This window comes from Durio zibethinus, chromosome 2, assembly GCF_047325235.1.
Source record: "Durio zibethinus cultivar Kanyao isolate XHJ-2024 chromosome 2, ASM4732523v1, whole genome shotgun sequence".
NCBI classification, from domain to species: Eukaryota; Viridiplantae; Streptophyta; class Magnoliopsida; order Malvales; family Malvaceae; genus Durio; species Durio zibethinus.
In genome coordinates, this window is record NC_143163.1 from 879020 (window position 1) to 893855 (window position 14836).

Below are 14836 nucleotides of genomic sequence, written 5' to 3' on the forward strand. Positions count from 1 at the left end.
TTTGTCAAGTTTTGGACAAAAAATTTAAAATTTAAATTCAATTCAATTTGATCTAGATATTATTTAATTAATAAAACCATTAATTAATATTTTTTAATAAAATTAAATTTATTTGAATCTGACTTTATTGAACTTTGATTTTGGATGGATCAACTAAATATTTATCTATTTGATGTTTATCCCCCATTTTTCCATTTTCCCTAGCCAATGCTCCAATATGGCAATATATAAAAATCATAATTTAATTTTAAATACAAATTTATCTACCTTAAACATTTCTTATATATTTCTGACCAGAAAAAACATTTGTTATATATTCCCATAAGAAAACTATAGTATTAAGTCATTGTTAATTAATTAATGGATTATCCAATTGTATAGACTGAAGAATAATATTGGAGATAAAGTATTCAACTCAGCTGAATGTCCATAAGAACATTCTTTTCAAGTAAATCAATTTCTGGGCGATGGATGCAATACTAAATGCAAAACAATTTAATTAAATTTTTTATCACGTCTTACGACGCGTACCATAAGTTTCCTTGTGCTTTTTAGGAGAATATGTCAATTTTAATGTTCATCATCATCATCATCCTATAATTTATCACTTGACATCAAGTAATTGATAAAATGATTTAAATATGATGAGGCAACAGCACATGGGCATTGGAGTTGATCATGTCTATACGTTGTTATAATAACAGAAAATTCCCTGGAAACAACCGTTTAAAAATTATTTAATTAACAATACCTAACTCCTTCAAATCTCTCACATTTCATCCATCGCCACCCTGCGCGCAACGAGTTTCTTTTGCTTAACAAATATTTTGATCAGTATCTCCGTCATAAGAACCGCCGTAAACCACCAGTTCGGGTTGAAAATCTTGTAAATTTCTTGATTTATAGCTATGTCAAAAAAATGAATCAATCAATTTAATTAATTATATCGAGAATTGATAAAATATCTTATTCAATTACATATATTAAATCGAATATTTATCAAATCATTCGAAAATCTAAAAAAACATCAAACCAGTTAAGGAAAGAGTCAAAATCATTAAAAATTCAATAAATTTTAATAATGTCAATTCATTATTTTTAATAAATTTTAATAATATGAAGCCAAATTTCATTATTAAAAACGCGTAAACTGATGTCAATTCAAATATAACAATCTTATTTTTTTTTTACCAAACAAAACATACTATACAAGTATCAATGTTAGTAAAAACATTTTCCTACAAACACTATACCTACTAATTTTGAGCTTATCCTCAAATGATGGGGCTTTTAGGGTCATAGAAATAAGTTGAAACAGTCAACTTCATTGGTTTACGCTCGACTTTAGCTTGAAATTCGCAAGTTTCGTGGACATTATGCTTTTGCTTCTTGCATATAATAATCAAAAAGAGAAATTAAATAAAAACAAAAAACTTCAAAGTAAATTCAGAAGCAGGGAACATAGAGAGAATTATCGATTATGTCTAACGCCAAGGAACAAACTTCCACACAGGGACAAAGCCAGAAGGATGAAATGCTGGAAGGGCTACCATTAGAGAACAGCCCTTACCTCAAGTACCAGAATTTGGAGGATTACAAGCGCAAGGGCTACGGCACTGAAGGACACCTGGATGTTAAGGAAAACCAAGGCGCAAGTGGCAGCACTGATGCCCCTACGCTTTCCGGGGCTGCCTTGGCCGATGCTAATAGATCATCCTCATCAATGCTTCCAGAAAATAGGGTGCTGCATCGCGGGGAAAACTAGCCTCTCATTCCTAACACATGGCCTGTCGCAACGTAATATAGCAAAGTTTCAGTTATTGTTTATTATTACCACTAGCAATAACGAGTAGTATTTTTATTTAATTTTTGGCCCCTCAACATTAATTTTGTTCTTCTCCCTTGTAGTTTTATTTTTTATATATATTAAAAATAATATATTAATCTGCTGATAATTTCCATGGGCAAGCAATCCCCCACAAATAGGTAACACTCAAAAATTTCCACTCCCGACTCTTTTCGGCCTTGTAGAACTGTTGGAGGAGATGCAGCAGAAAGTGCAAAATTATTAGACCCCTGCTTAACATTGGAATCAGAGGAATCACCATGACATGTTTTTTTGCTCAACTGCCAATCTGGTCAATAAATTGTACTCCAGTTTCTTGCTCACTTTGCCCGGGTAAGGGAGAGGGTGGATATTTATAAATGCTATCAGCTGACATGGAACTATGAGATTGTTCCCTCCAGGATTTCATAGATTAACGTTTTGACACGAGACTGTTTCAAGGAAGCCTCAGCAGGTGGAAACCAATTCATATCAAGCTTAAAAAAGGTCAAAGATAATATCAGAAAAGGTCTACAATACATTATGAAATCTTATCTACATTTTTCATATTATAAAGAAAAACAAATTTTTGGGGAGTTTTGAGTTCCAGGTGACGTACAAGTAAGATAGGACCGAAACAAAGCTGAGTAAGAGGACCATATTCAGAAGATCATAGTAGAAATCATCAGTCAATGAATATGGCAGCAAGCAGAGACAACCAAGCAGTGATAACAAGTAAAATGGTAAAGTCATAAACAATAATATACTTCTTTTAACATGAACAATATTGTACAAATTCAAGTCTTCTGGAAAGAAATGACAGTTGGAGTATTTTGTTACCTTAAAAGGGCAGAAGTTAGTTGGTGCTGAAGAAGAAAGAGTTCCACATAATGCAGCAAGAATAGAGGCCGCAGTCAAATGAATTTTCCTATTATGGCAGTTGAATCATACAGAAGAAAAAGAAAAAAATAACGAACTACCAGTTTTGCAAACGTGTGACATAACATGCTAATTGACGCCAAAGAAGAAAAAAGGCTATGCAAAACAACAGTTCTTCATGTGCATTTCCTCAACCTCAATCCCCCAATAAAACTAAGCCCAGTGTGGGAATTTTAAAATTGGCCCCAAAACAACTTTCATTTGATGAGTGAGCATTTTTAAACACATGGCTTTCTTTTTCTTTTGGGTAGGGGAAGTCAATGAAAGGGATATAAAGAGGAGAAATACCTCTAATGGGAAAACTACTGCCTCTCTATGCATCGCTTTCCACTCTTTAAATTAGTAACTATCATCTCATGACAAAGAAATGAGGAAACAATAATCAACAGTAAGATCTTTTAAAAGCTGAGAAATACTATTTCAAATAGAGCAGCCAATTTTAAGATAGACAGCTCCTTAAAATAACATATGCCAGATCATTTCCGCAACAATTTCTGTGTTTCCTTACTCTATTACTTTCACTGATAGATAACATTTATAGAGTAATATAAGACACTGAAGGATATCATCATTCGGCCATAATCTGCAAAAGGCCAGAATTCCATGTTCTATATCAGTTTAAAATCCAGAACAATCCTCACAGTTCAGCTCTTCCTTAATAGCTACAATCTTTCGCAGGTTTAACACCGAAATCTTTAGTTTCATAAAATGTTATGCAACGATTCTTTTCGTTTCTGGTCTTGTTTCTTTCCTATTCTGCTTAAAAGTTATGCCAGGGACCTGAAAACCCGATGGTGACAAAAAGCCCGAAGGTGAAAAGAGATGACATCTGAAAAACTAGAATAAAGGACAAGAAGGAAAACATGCCAAAGGTAATCTCAAGTATCGGGGAACGTACATCATGGTTAGGTAAGTTTAATGGTGACTAGAGAAACTTGTCCAATAACAGAATAGCCTTGCAACAAGTACTAGAATAACACTTAAGAAACCATTACTTTTTTTTTGGTATTTTAAGAAACTATATAACTTTGAGAGTATACTGTTTAGTCAGGCATTTAACAAAAGATTGTTACTAACACAACAAACTTTACTTCCTCTTCCCATCTTAGGAGGAGCAGCAAACTTAAGGCAGCTAAACTGTTCATTTAATGACAAGGCTGATTATTTGCTGTGACCATCACAAAATTAACCATTGGTTGATTAGAGTTTCTAATTTTACAACATTTGTACAATAAATGATTAAAGCCATAGCAAGGAGAATACATGATGGGACCAACTTCCACCATTAGAATACAACAAATCCATAAATATAGTTTTCCCCATGAACTCCGTTGCATATTCACAATGTATTTAAAAGTTCGAAGTCAATGGGGTATTTCTCTTTTCGATCAATGGTTTTCATTCATCAACAGTATGGTTTGAACATTAGAACTGTCAAATAAGTTAATGACAGATTTACAGGTATTACTTTTTTGCTTTAAATTGGATAGATTAAAGAAAATAATTATTTTCCAATGGAAGAAGACATGCTCAAGGAAAATACAACAGATTGACCAGGTATGGACATAGTAGTAAAAGTACAAAACTTTCCAATATTGCAAGCCATTAAGTTTTGCTTACAGCCCTTTGAAGATTGTTTTTGCTCAAATATGCTAGAAAGATTGACCAATGGAAGAAGACATGCTCAAGGAAAATAAAACAGATTGACCAGGTATGGACATAGTAGTAAAAGTACAAAACTTTCCAATATTGCAAGCCATTAAGTTTTGCTTACAGTCCTTCGAAAGATTGTTTTTGCTCAAATATGCTAGAAAGATTGGAAAGTAAGCATAAAACTTAAAAACAAATTGAAACCAACTATTTTGTAATATTTTGGGTAATAATGCTAATGAAAACAAATACACACAAAAGACAATAAAGCCCCCAAAAGATTTTCTCTCTTAAGTCACAAATAAAGCAATAGCATAGTTACTACTTATGAAAATAATCATGAAACAATTACCTCCGGAAAGGATTTTTAAGACCAATAGGACTTCCTCTAATTGAATTCATGTGCAAGATGCAAGAGACTTTAAGTAATCTTTCAGTTTCATCATCTGCAAGACAGCTGAAAAAAAGGTAAAAATAGAGATGGTCCTAGTTGCTACAATAAGCCGAAACACTCCTCTAAGATCTTGCCTTCGAAATTAGCCACTTCACCAGGATGACAGATGACAATCAAACTCCAATGCAGACTGTTTTATGAAATGAGTTCATAACTCATATTAGAGAGCTACATAGAGGATTGTTCTGTCGCACCTTTGAAAAAAAACATAGAAAATTTATCACCTGTAGTTTACAGGAATGAAAAGGTAATCCTTTCCAAAGATATTTACCTTCCTTGTCCATTTACGAATATGTTGAAATGCTGCACTGGCTTGACAATCACTAGATAAAACTATATCCAGATCAGCAAGCTTACAAAAGAAAAAACCATTAAAAATGTGGAACCTACGGTTGAATTTTATTCATCAAATATCTATCAATGAATCAGAACCAAACATCAATCCTTTCTCATTAACAAGGCACTTAGACATTTATCATGGTTAGAATGTTTAATCAGAGAGTTAACTTTTGATCCTTGAGATGATAATTTCAATGATGTCCATTGTATAAGCCCAGATCATCATTTTGAAAATTATAATGTACTAAATTTCTTGAGATGAAAGCATATGAATGCTGCTCCACAAATGTCAAAAGAACTATATGCTTCTAAAACAATAGCAGCAAGAGATTTCTAAAATATACACTAGATATGAAAATTCAACTTCTAGAATAGCTTTATAGATGTGTCTAGTCCCTATCAGTATTTCAAATATGTATGTCATATATCAATCCTCAAGGTTGAACTAAAACTGGCACATACAATGGAATACATACATACATACATACATACATACATACATATATATATTCAAGCTTACTCAGAAAATATGGCTTTAAAAAAACCTGTTATTCTGTCCCATGAAGGCATTTTCGTCATTTTTGCTGCAGGGTTGTAACATGAATGGTTAAATCTATGCAATTAAACCATAAAAAAATTGTCTCATTCCACTGAAGAACAAGAATCCAAGCTATACAACCAAAAAAAAAAAAAAGTCTAATCTTTTAAGGGTGAAGAGAGAGAAGAACAACATATGTGATTGGACAAAATTAAATGCCTATATATTACACAAGAAAACATCTACAATAAAAAGTGATAATAACTTGATAAGAAACTAAGTCAGAAAAACTCACTCAGAAATACTATTCCATAATTCCTTGTATTTCACACTTAATGATTTGATTGCTTCCTGCCTTTCTGACCAACAAGGATCACAAACTGAAAATTTCAACGAATCAATGGCTGTAGCAATTAAGAAATCCCTAAACCTACTCCATACCTTCAAAGTCAAGATCAATTTGTCTGTTTTCATTTTGCCAATCTACTAAAAAAGAAAAAAGGTTATTAAATAAACATAAATATAATGTTAAATATATACAAAAGTTAAAGGATTTAAGAAGGAAAGAAACACTGAAAAAGAAATGTCACATATATGTTGATTGATACAAGGGAAATACATATACCCATAAACCAACTCAAGATCAAATATCACATAAAAAAATTATGCAAAGGCATAAACAAAAAAAAAAAATGAAAAATAGCAATAACAACCCACATTGAGGTTCTGTAACTTCAGAATCAAGTTCAACCGGTCCATTGCTAAATAACTTTCGCTTAGTCCTGCTGCAATCGGCAATCTGCAATCTGCAACAGGTATTACACAAGAAATCATGGATAAATGAGTAAAAATGACACTAAGCCTAAACCTTCTCTATACCTTCGACGTCAGGATCAATTACTAATTTCATTTTGCTAGGCAATTACGAAGGATAGAAAAAGATTATTAAATCAACACACACATACATATTACATAGATGCACAAGTTAAAGGCAGCTAGGTTATGGTGCGTTTATTAACCAGAAAATGTAAAAAGGAAAAACAAAGTCATGTTTCTTTCCCTGTTCAGATTCCATCATTTCTCTTCCACATAGATTTTCATCAAACAAACAAACATAGTCATATCAAACAACATGAAGGCCAAACAAATGAAAAAAAAAAAAAAAAAAAAAGAAACAAAAAAGTTTCAGTGGAAAAAAACAAAAAGAGAGAAAAGGATTTGAAATTTGAATAAACCAAACGGCAATTTTTTTTTCACTTCCTGCTAAAACATTCAAACCACGCTAGATATATCAACATTAATATTATCATATTTTCCCGAACTTTCTCGGCCACCAAACAGGTAATCACTAAAGGATTAAAGTCAACAGATAGAAAAAGAGAAAGAAAATTACAGCATTGAAGAGGATGAAATTAGAATAAAACAAACGGCGGCATTTTTTCACTTTCTTCTAAAACATTCAAAGCACGCTGGATATATAAAAATTCATATTATCACATTTTCCCACACTCTCTCGGCCATCAAACAAATAAATCACGAAAGGATTAAAGTCAACAGATAGAAAAAGAGAAAGAAAGTTACCGCATTGAAGAAACTTGTATTTCTTGGTTGGAGAAATTCCCTTGCGGCATTCTTAAACTTTCCAAGAATCTCCTCGGACTCCCTCTCAACTCTCTCGTCCTAGTCACCGAAGCCATACAAGTCGAACCTCTTGATGACTAGCCCTCCGACTCATTTCTAATCAACTGAAAAATGAGAATTTTGTTTGGTAACTAGGAGTGCATAAAAATAGGAGCGATTTCTTGCTGGAGAAGGAGCAACGCAACGGTCAAAAAATAAGACGAATTTGTAAGCCATTTTTTAGTGGGACCCACACCCAAGTAGTTTCTTGCAGAGAAAGAAAAAGCAAGGCAACAATCAAAAAGTAAAAAGAAATTTTGACCGATTGTTAAGTGGAACCCATACCCAATTCTTCAGCTAATAAATGAAACTAGTCAAAGGAACCGATTTTCTAGTGCATGTGCCCCGAGTGAGTGTGGTTCAAATAAAACCAGCGAAAGTAAGTTAATAAATGAAGTTTCATAAAATTGTGTTCTGTTCTTTTGTGATTTCTTGGAAAACAAATTTTCCTGGTAGAGCGTCATTCATCTTTCTCAAGAAAGGGTACTCACAGTTCGTGAGAATGCTAGATTCCGGAATTCCCAGACTGTTGTAAGCTTTATGGTATTACCAAGGTGAGGTTTGTTGAGTAAAGTTTTTATGATTGTGGTAATTAATTATTAATTTTTCTGTTCTATCATTCATTGTTTAGATTATGGGTTATGGGTGAACGATATTCTCATTATTGTTTTTTTTCGGTTCATGATTAGAGCTGATGTTACAACTACCTCCATGATAATTTTATGAGTTCAGACAAAAATTATTGCTGACTTCCTCTTCGATGACTTCGGTTGCTTGCCCAAGGACGTGGGAGCGGTAAAGCTATGAAATTGTAGTAGAAAGGGTTTTTTTTTTTTTTTTGACCTTTTAAATGAAGGGAAATGAAAGGAGTGGAGGTTGAGAAGTTGCTTGACAGGTTGACTGTTGTTGACCTGCCACTTAGATTTCAGGTCCTTAAATGGCACTTGATGTGGTCCCAACCGCTTTAACGGCTCCTATAGTGGTTTGTGTCACTCTTAACCTTGTTTTCACAAGATTTTCTTTCTTTTTGATGTTCTCAAAGATCCAAAATAGGTGAAGTAAAGAACTCTTTGGACTTTATGCAACTCCACGGTCTCTTCACTCTTTCAGCTGAATTAAAGAAACACTGATTCATCATGTCTCTCGCTTTAGGGCTCAGTCCCTTTCTTTCACCACCACAAAGCCATCTGAAATTCACCTTCAAACCCCAGCCATCCAGATCCACAATTTCTTCGCCATCAAAATTATGTTATCTGCCTATAGTCAAGTCTGTCCGTGAGAATTCTGAGCAGTTCCCTGTCGCTCCGCTAAAGCCCAAATGGGAAAATATGTTATCTACCGCTACAAGCTTTTACCCTTTGTATGTGACAGTTGGTGGCGCTGTGGCTTGTTTGAAACCATCTGCTTTTGCGTGGTTTGTGAAGAGAGGACCTGCTTCATATAGCTTGTCACTTGGGCTGATTATGTTAGCTATGGGTCTTACTTTGGAACTCAAGGACTTGCTCAATTTGTTCATCCAAAGACCTCTCTCTGTGAGTTTTCATTAATGACAAAGATGATGTTGTTTGCTAGAAATTAATTTCTTTAGTGAAAATTAAGAAGAGGGTACGCTTCACTTTGTCAATCCGAGTTGATTTTATGGAAGTTTATTAGAATTTGGCCCTGAATTTTGGTACAATATTGTCTTGGAAACAATTTGGAATTTATTACAGCTAGAATTTGGAATTTATTTCGCTAACATTTTGGATATGTTGTTACTTGTTATGCGATTCAGTGATTGTCCTATAATTGGAATTTGTTCTGGAATCTGAGAATGGTATGTAGGCATGCTTGGTTCATGAGTTTAATCTTAAGAGAGTGACACCGTAATGAGCAAGGTTTTTGGATCAATTAAACTTCTTCGAAATTGATCCTCTGATGTAATGTACAATGTGAAGTACTAGTTCCAGTACTGACACATCTTTTGTTTTTCCTTCAAATACATTTACTAAATGTTTTCTAATAACTGTATGTCTGCACTCTGCAGTATGCATTAACTGGAACTATAAATAGTGTACTAGGGCATGATGGATTGGCTGGTGCCCTATACTTGTCTGTACCTCTGTAAATGGTATTATTTTCATTCTATGGGAAGGGCTAGATGTTCTAACTTTTAACTTAAAAGCACAGAGTAATCTTGTTTATCACATAATTGCTTTGCTGCCTATGAACATCCTTTTTTTTTCTTTTTCCTACTTTCATAGATTCTATTTGGATGTGTTGCTCAGTACACAATTATGCCAACTTTTGGGATGGTTATTAGCAAAACTTTGGGGCTTTCACCATCTCTTTCTGTTGGTTTGATTTTACTTGCTTGTTGCCCTGGAGGTGCTGCATCGAATGTGGTAAGAGTTTCTTTACCCATAATGTTCTTTTCCACAATTATATACATTTAAACTCAGTAGGAAGCCCTTTTAGCAGAAATTTTACATTTTTGAAGATGCTTTTTCTTCTTGGTATAGGCATTTAACAGAGTTTGTTGACCCAATAAGTTGCTTTGTTTTTCAAAAGATACATCCTTTTTATTTGCTGAAATAGTGTTACAGGTGACCTTTATTGCTCGAGGGGATGTTCCACTATCAACTGTATTGACTGTCTGCACTACTCTTGGAGCAGTAATTCTTACTCCTCTTTTGACTATGATTCTGGCAGGAACTTATGTTCCTGTGGATGCTTTTGGACTTTCTATCAGCACCCTGCAGGTTAGCTAACTCTACACTTCAATCATATGAACTTTGACATGTAAAGATGTATTCCATATGTTCATCTTTGTTTTTGGAATTCATAGTTCTTATTATATCTTATCCAGGTGGTTGTGGCTCCAGTTCTGCTAGGTTCTTATATACAGAGCTCATTTCCTTTTGTGGTGAAAATTGTTACACCATTTGCCCCATTATTTGCTGTTTTAGCTTCATCACTACTTGCATGCAGGTTATCTGTTATTGAATTTTATCTGTTGGATACTTACTTTATCCCTCTCTTGTGTTGCCTTAATTTATTCCTGTAACTTTTGGTTTTGGGGATTCCTCTCCAGTGTTTTCTCAGAAAATGTTGTCCGTTTGAAGTCCTCAATGGTTAATGCATCATTGGCTTCTGATGCCTCTTTAATTGATCGCCTCCACTCAATATTCTCTGGAGAGCTGGGTGTTGTAATACTTTCTGTGCTGTTGTTACATTTTGTTGGTTTCTTTGTGGGGTAAGAGTTGCTCCTCATATTTCTTTTTTGACATGAATTTTGTATGGTGATTAGAATGAAAATGAGATATGACTGAACTTACCTTTTACATTTAGATTCATTCTGATTTTCTATCTTGTTTGACTCTGCTAATTTCTTTTTGACCTTTTCTCCAAACTTGAACTAGAAACTTTTCATTCTTCTTTTATAACCTTAGACCAATCTAATACCAATCCTTTGTAAGCTTTCTGCCACCTAAAACAAGAAACTGCAATTAAATAATCAGATTAAATGATGTCCGAGTTTTAGTATTTAATTAAGGAGTCGTTTATCTGCAGGTACTTATCAGCAGCTATTTTTAGATTCAGAGAACCAGAGCGGCGAGCAATATCCATTGAGGTATATACAAGTTTATATTGATCCTTTATAGGCAAAGCATTAACAACCCATCTATTGGATCTTTATAACAATTGCACTCCGTATCAGAAATTGTTTGATAAAATTCCAAGTATTTCAATTATTCCTTTCTTCTCTTATCTTTGTCAGAAACCTGTTTACTCTTTGGTGCAACTTTTACATGCATGACATTTTCTCTCAATCAGGTTGGCATGCAAAATTCTTCCTTGGGCGTGGTATTGGCAACATCCCATTTCACCTCTTCCATGGTAGCATTACCCGCAGCCATGTCTGCAGTGATTATGAATATAATGGGTAGCAGTTTGGGCTTCTTTTGGAGACATTTTAAATCTACTGATGCTATAACTAGTGATCAAGATCTTGGTGATGAAAAGTGAGGATGAAGAAATTCACTTTTCCTTTTCCTTTTTGTATGTCACCCTGTAAGCTTCATTCATTGGAATTTATTTTCAAAGCTGTTGTCTCTAGCCACAAGATCCATTACACTTTTTGCATGGTTTTTCTATTAATGGTAACTCTTGCTTTTTGTTGGCCTGAATTAGCCGAATTAGTAACTGTTATCATTAAAAAAAAAAAGGCCGCTTTAGAGAAGGTTGTATATTTAAGTTAACACTGTTTTTTTTTTTTTTTTTTCTAATTAAAAAAGGGCAGATCATAGGATTTTATTAGTTAGTTTACTGGTTAAGCAAGGTGGATTCTAGACTGTAAAAAATGGATGGGCGCTGCTTTCTCTGTTGGAGTGAAAAGGATTTGGTTTTGACAAAGATAAAACAAGACAAACACTAGAATATGATGGCTAGATCATAACAATTATAGCTCCAAAAAAACGTAAGATGAAGAAGAGGGTTTTTTTTTTTTTTTAAGGGTTCAGTTATTATCTTTTTATATATAAAAAATAGACATTGTAATTTTTTTTAAACAAAGTAGGCTCCACTTTAGGAATAGGGGAAGGGCTTAGGAGAAAAGGTTATAGATGCAAGGGTTTCGAACTTAAGATCTGTTAGGTGGTTGTATAATCCAATTGAGTTAAGTTTTAAATTTATAAACATTGTAAATTTAAACTTGAAACAAAAATGATAAAAAAAAAAAGTGAAAATGATATGATTTAAAATTTTTCCGTAAAAATTCAAACAATTTGGTAAAAATTAAAAAAATGTTTTGTATTTAATGTGTTGTTATAAATTATGATATGATAATTTTTATAATTATGATATAATTTTTATGTTATACATATTTTAAATTAAACAAATATGAGATTACAATATAAAATTGTCAAGTTTAATAAAAAATATAATCATAAAAATGATAAGATCTAATAAAAAATATAATCAGTCCCAAAAAACATGGTTTGCAATGCCCAACATAAATTCCTTTGTTGCATTGTTTTTTGGTATGTATGTTTCATTCTTCTTATTATTATTATTATCACAAGTTTGCATCTTACAATGTAGACATTAGACAAGTATATGAATAATTAAATAATTGGACTTGTCTTTCTTGTTGGCCATCTTTGCTCACCGACATGAAAAACACATTATTATGCACTTGTGAACATTAATTCTCTTCTATTATTTCTTTCAGTTTATAGAAAAAAAAATTGACGTTGTTGTTGCAATCTGTGACTTAAATCTTCATGTACTTGTTATATATCATAAACGTTAATGTAAGACTTGGCAGTTTCTCTCTTTTGACCAAAAAAATTTATAGTTTAATAATCTTTGACATATTAACAATGAAATTTTTTTAACTTCATTAACAAGTCTAAAAGATTATTATATGTCTCATTTTATTTTTTAATTAACATACACCTGCATAAATTTAGCCGATTTAGAACCCATCGAAAGCCTGCTCCCATTATCGTCCCCGGGCGTTATTTACAACCTTTCTCTTTACATAAGCCATCCGCTTAATTCCTTTGAATTTTAGCTTTGTAATATTCCATTATTCCTTGTTGGTAAGTAGTAAGAGAAGCAGAAGCAGGTAAGAGATGGCTGAAGAAGATGTTGGATTTGAGACAGATGATCAGAAAAAAAAATAAAGGCTCAAAGCAAACAGATCATCGTGACATGTCTCAGACTATTGGTTTGTCTAGGAAGTATCATCTCAGAAAATCTCAAAACTATAACATTGGTAATACCAACCAGAAGAATCAGATGTCGTCAAAAAGAAGTCTAAACCTCGAGCTCTTATTCCTTTAATAATGCTATCTGAGTTTGACTGCTCCTTATTCTCGTCCCCTTTCGCTTATCGAACGAGAATTACTTCCAGGAATCAGGGTAAGCACTAAACAGATAAAAACCCACAACTCTTAGGTAAATGCAAATCCTTTCTTTTACTAAATGGCCCAATTTTTGTGTTCGAATATAGGAGTGATGAAACACGAACAAGTTCAAGTAGTGGTGTCAAGTCCTGAAAAGCACAAATAACAATTTTCTATGCTGGGGTTATCAACGTGTACGATAATGTTCCTACTGGTAAGGTGAGAAACACTTTCAAATGTTTGTAACCCATGATTCTTTACATGCTTTTATACCTAATCTTTTGTTTTTCCTTCCCATTATCATTGTTGTAGGCCCAAGCCATCATGGTTCTGGCCGGAGATAGTCCCTTGTTAAAGCCGGTAACTTCAATCAAATGAAATGACCAAAACAGATCAGGCAAAAACAACACTTCTTCGACCCAAAATAGATTCTTCTTCCAGGCTACGAGAAGGTTTAACGCAATTTTCTGTGCCAAGTATAAACATCAATTTGATTGAAGATATGGCATGAAATTAACTAGTACCATGTGATAGTTCTTTAAATCCTGTGAACACATTTCTTTTTGGACATTAACGAGCTAATTTTAATTGCCTATTTCAGACCTCCCAATTTCAAGAAAAATTTCACTCCAACATTCTATTGAAAACCGTCATCGCATTTATATAAAAAAATTATATCATCAAAAATTTAATTCAATTAGTTTACATAATTATATTTTACAATAAATTATTTAATAAATATAAATTTTTAATTTTAATATTTATAAATCTCGAAACTATAACGTCACAGGATCGTCTTAATGTTTTTCCCCCAGCATTTTCTCTTTAAATTAGCAAAAATAATATATGTAGTAATTGTTTTTGGAAGTGACAAATTATTGTTCTAAATTGTGCATGGAATTGGGTTTTGTTTTGCAGGATAACAAGCAATTCTTCGTATACACCAGCTGTTAAATATATTAACAGAGATGAAGAGAAGGAGAAAGAGCAAAAATTAGACAATCACATTTCCATTAACGAAAAAAATCGTAGCATTTCGCTCTCACTATTTCCTCCACGATTACGATACTTTTCACCTGTACCAACTCATAGATAGTAATTACGCTTCCATACTTATTACTTTATTATCCCTTTCTCTCATTAGAGTGAAATACATATTTAGATTATCTTATTTTTGTAACATTTTAGTTTTAATTAGTACTATATGTTTAAACATGAAAGTGCTTCTAACATTGTGCACAATTAAATTGCTAATGGTATTAATCTACTTCCATTTCTTAATTTCTTTTAAAATTATTGAATTGTGTTACAAAATAACATTTCTTCACAAATTTCATGTCTCTTAACAATCTTAAAATTTTATATATAAATTAAACAAGTAAATTCAAATTTTAATATGATTAGTTCATGGTGATCTTACATATATTATTATTGAGTAAAATATTAAAATTTGTATATTTATATAATGTTTTATATGTAAATTATATATCATAGTTTGTGTTGATACGAAAATATAAAAT

General features: G+C 32.8%; 2 protein-coding genes and 1 long non-coding RNA gene across 10 annotated transcripts; 2 read left to right on the forward strand and 1 right to left on the reverse strand.

Moving 5' to 3' along the window:
- Positions 1-455: 455 nt before the first annotated feature.
- LOC149519850 (uncharacterized) lies at positions 456-7541 on the reverse strand. 8 transcript variants are annotated; one of them, XR_016327984.1, is made up of 11 exons: positions 7327-7541; positions 6463-6551; positions 6187-6231; positions 6041-6125; positions 5753-5820; positions 5140-5191; positions 4767-4871; positions 2666-2753; positions 2445-2468; positions 1571-2322; positions 456-906 (listed from the first exon to the last, which is right to left on the reverse strand). XR_016327984.1 is itself a non-coding variant. In XM_089744304.1 (10 exons), the coding sequence occupies exons 1-10, from the start codon at positions 7440-7442 to the stop codon at positions 2227-2229; spliced, it is 765 nt and encodes a 254-aa protein (XP_089600430.1). In that variant the 5' UTR covers positions 7443-7541; the 3' UTR covers positions 1121-2226. The 8 variants fall into 8 exon arrangements, 6 of the variants coding, with proteins under 6 accessions (XP_089600430.1, XP_089600434.1, XP_089600428.1 ...); XR_016327983.1 differs by lacking the exon at positions 456-906 and having other exon boundaries at positions 1121-1787; positions 2106-2322; XM_089744304.1 differs by lacking the exon at positions 456-906 and having other exon boundaries at positions 1121-2322; positions 6187-6228.
- A 762-nt stretch (positions 7542-8303) lies between these two features.
- Positions 8304-11603, forward strand: LOC111308165 (putative sodium/metabolite cotransporter BASS2, chloroplastic). Its single transcript, XM_022906478.2, has 7 exons — positions 8304-8957; positions 9669-9809; positions 10011-10166; positions 10274-10395; positions 10499-10660; positions 10978-11038; positions 11242-11603. The coding sequence occupies exons 1-7, from the start codon at positions 8562-8564 to the stop codon at positions 11431-11433; spliced, it is 1230 nt and encodes a 409-aa protein (XP_022762213.2). The 5' UTR covers positions 8304-8561; the 3' UTR covers positions 11434-11603.
- A 1271-nt stretch (positions 11604-12874) lies between these two features.
- On the forward strand, positions 12875-14528 carry LOC149519851 (uncharacterized). The gene is made up of 4 exons (XR_016326787.1): positions 12875-13332; positions 13424-13535; positions 13629-13768; positions 14235-14528. It is a non-coding gene; the product is annotated as an uncharacterized LOC149519851 (long non-coding RNA).
- Positions 14529-14836: the final 308 nt, after the last annotated feature.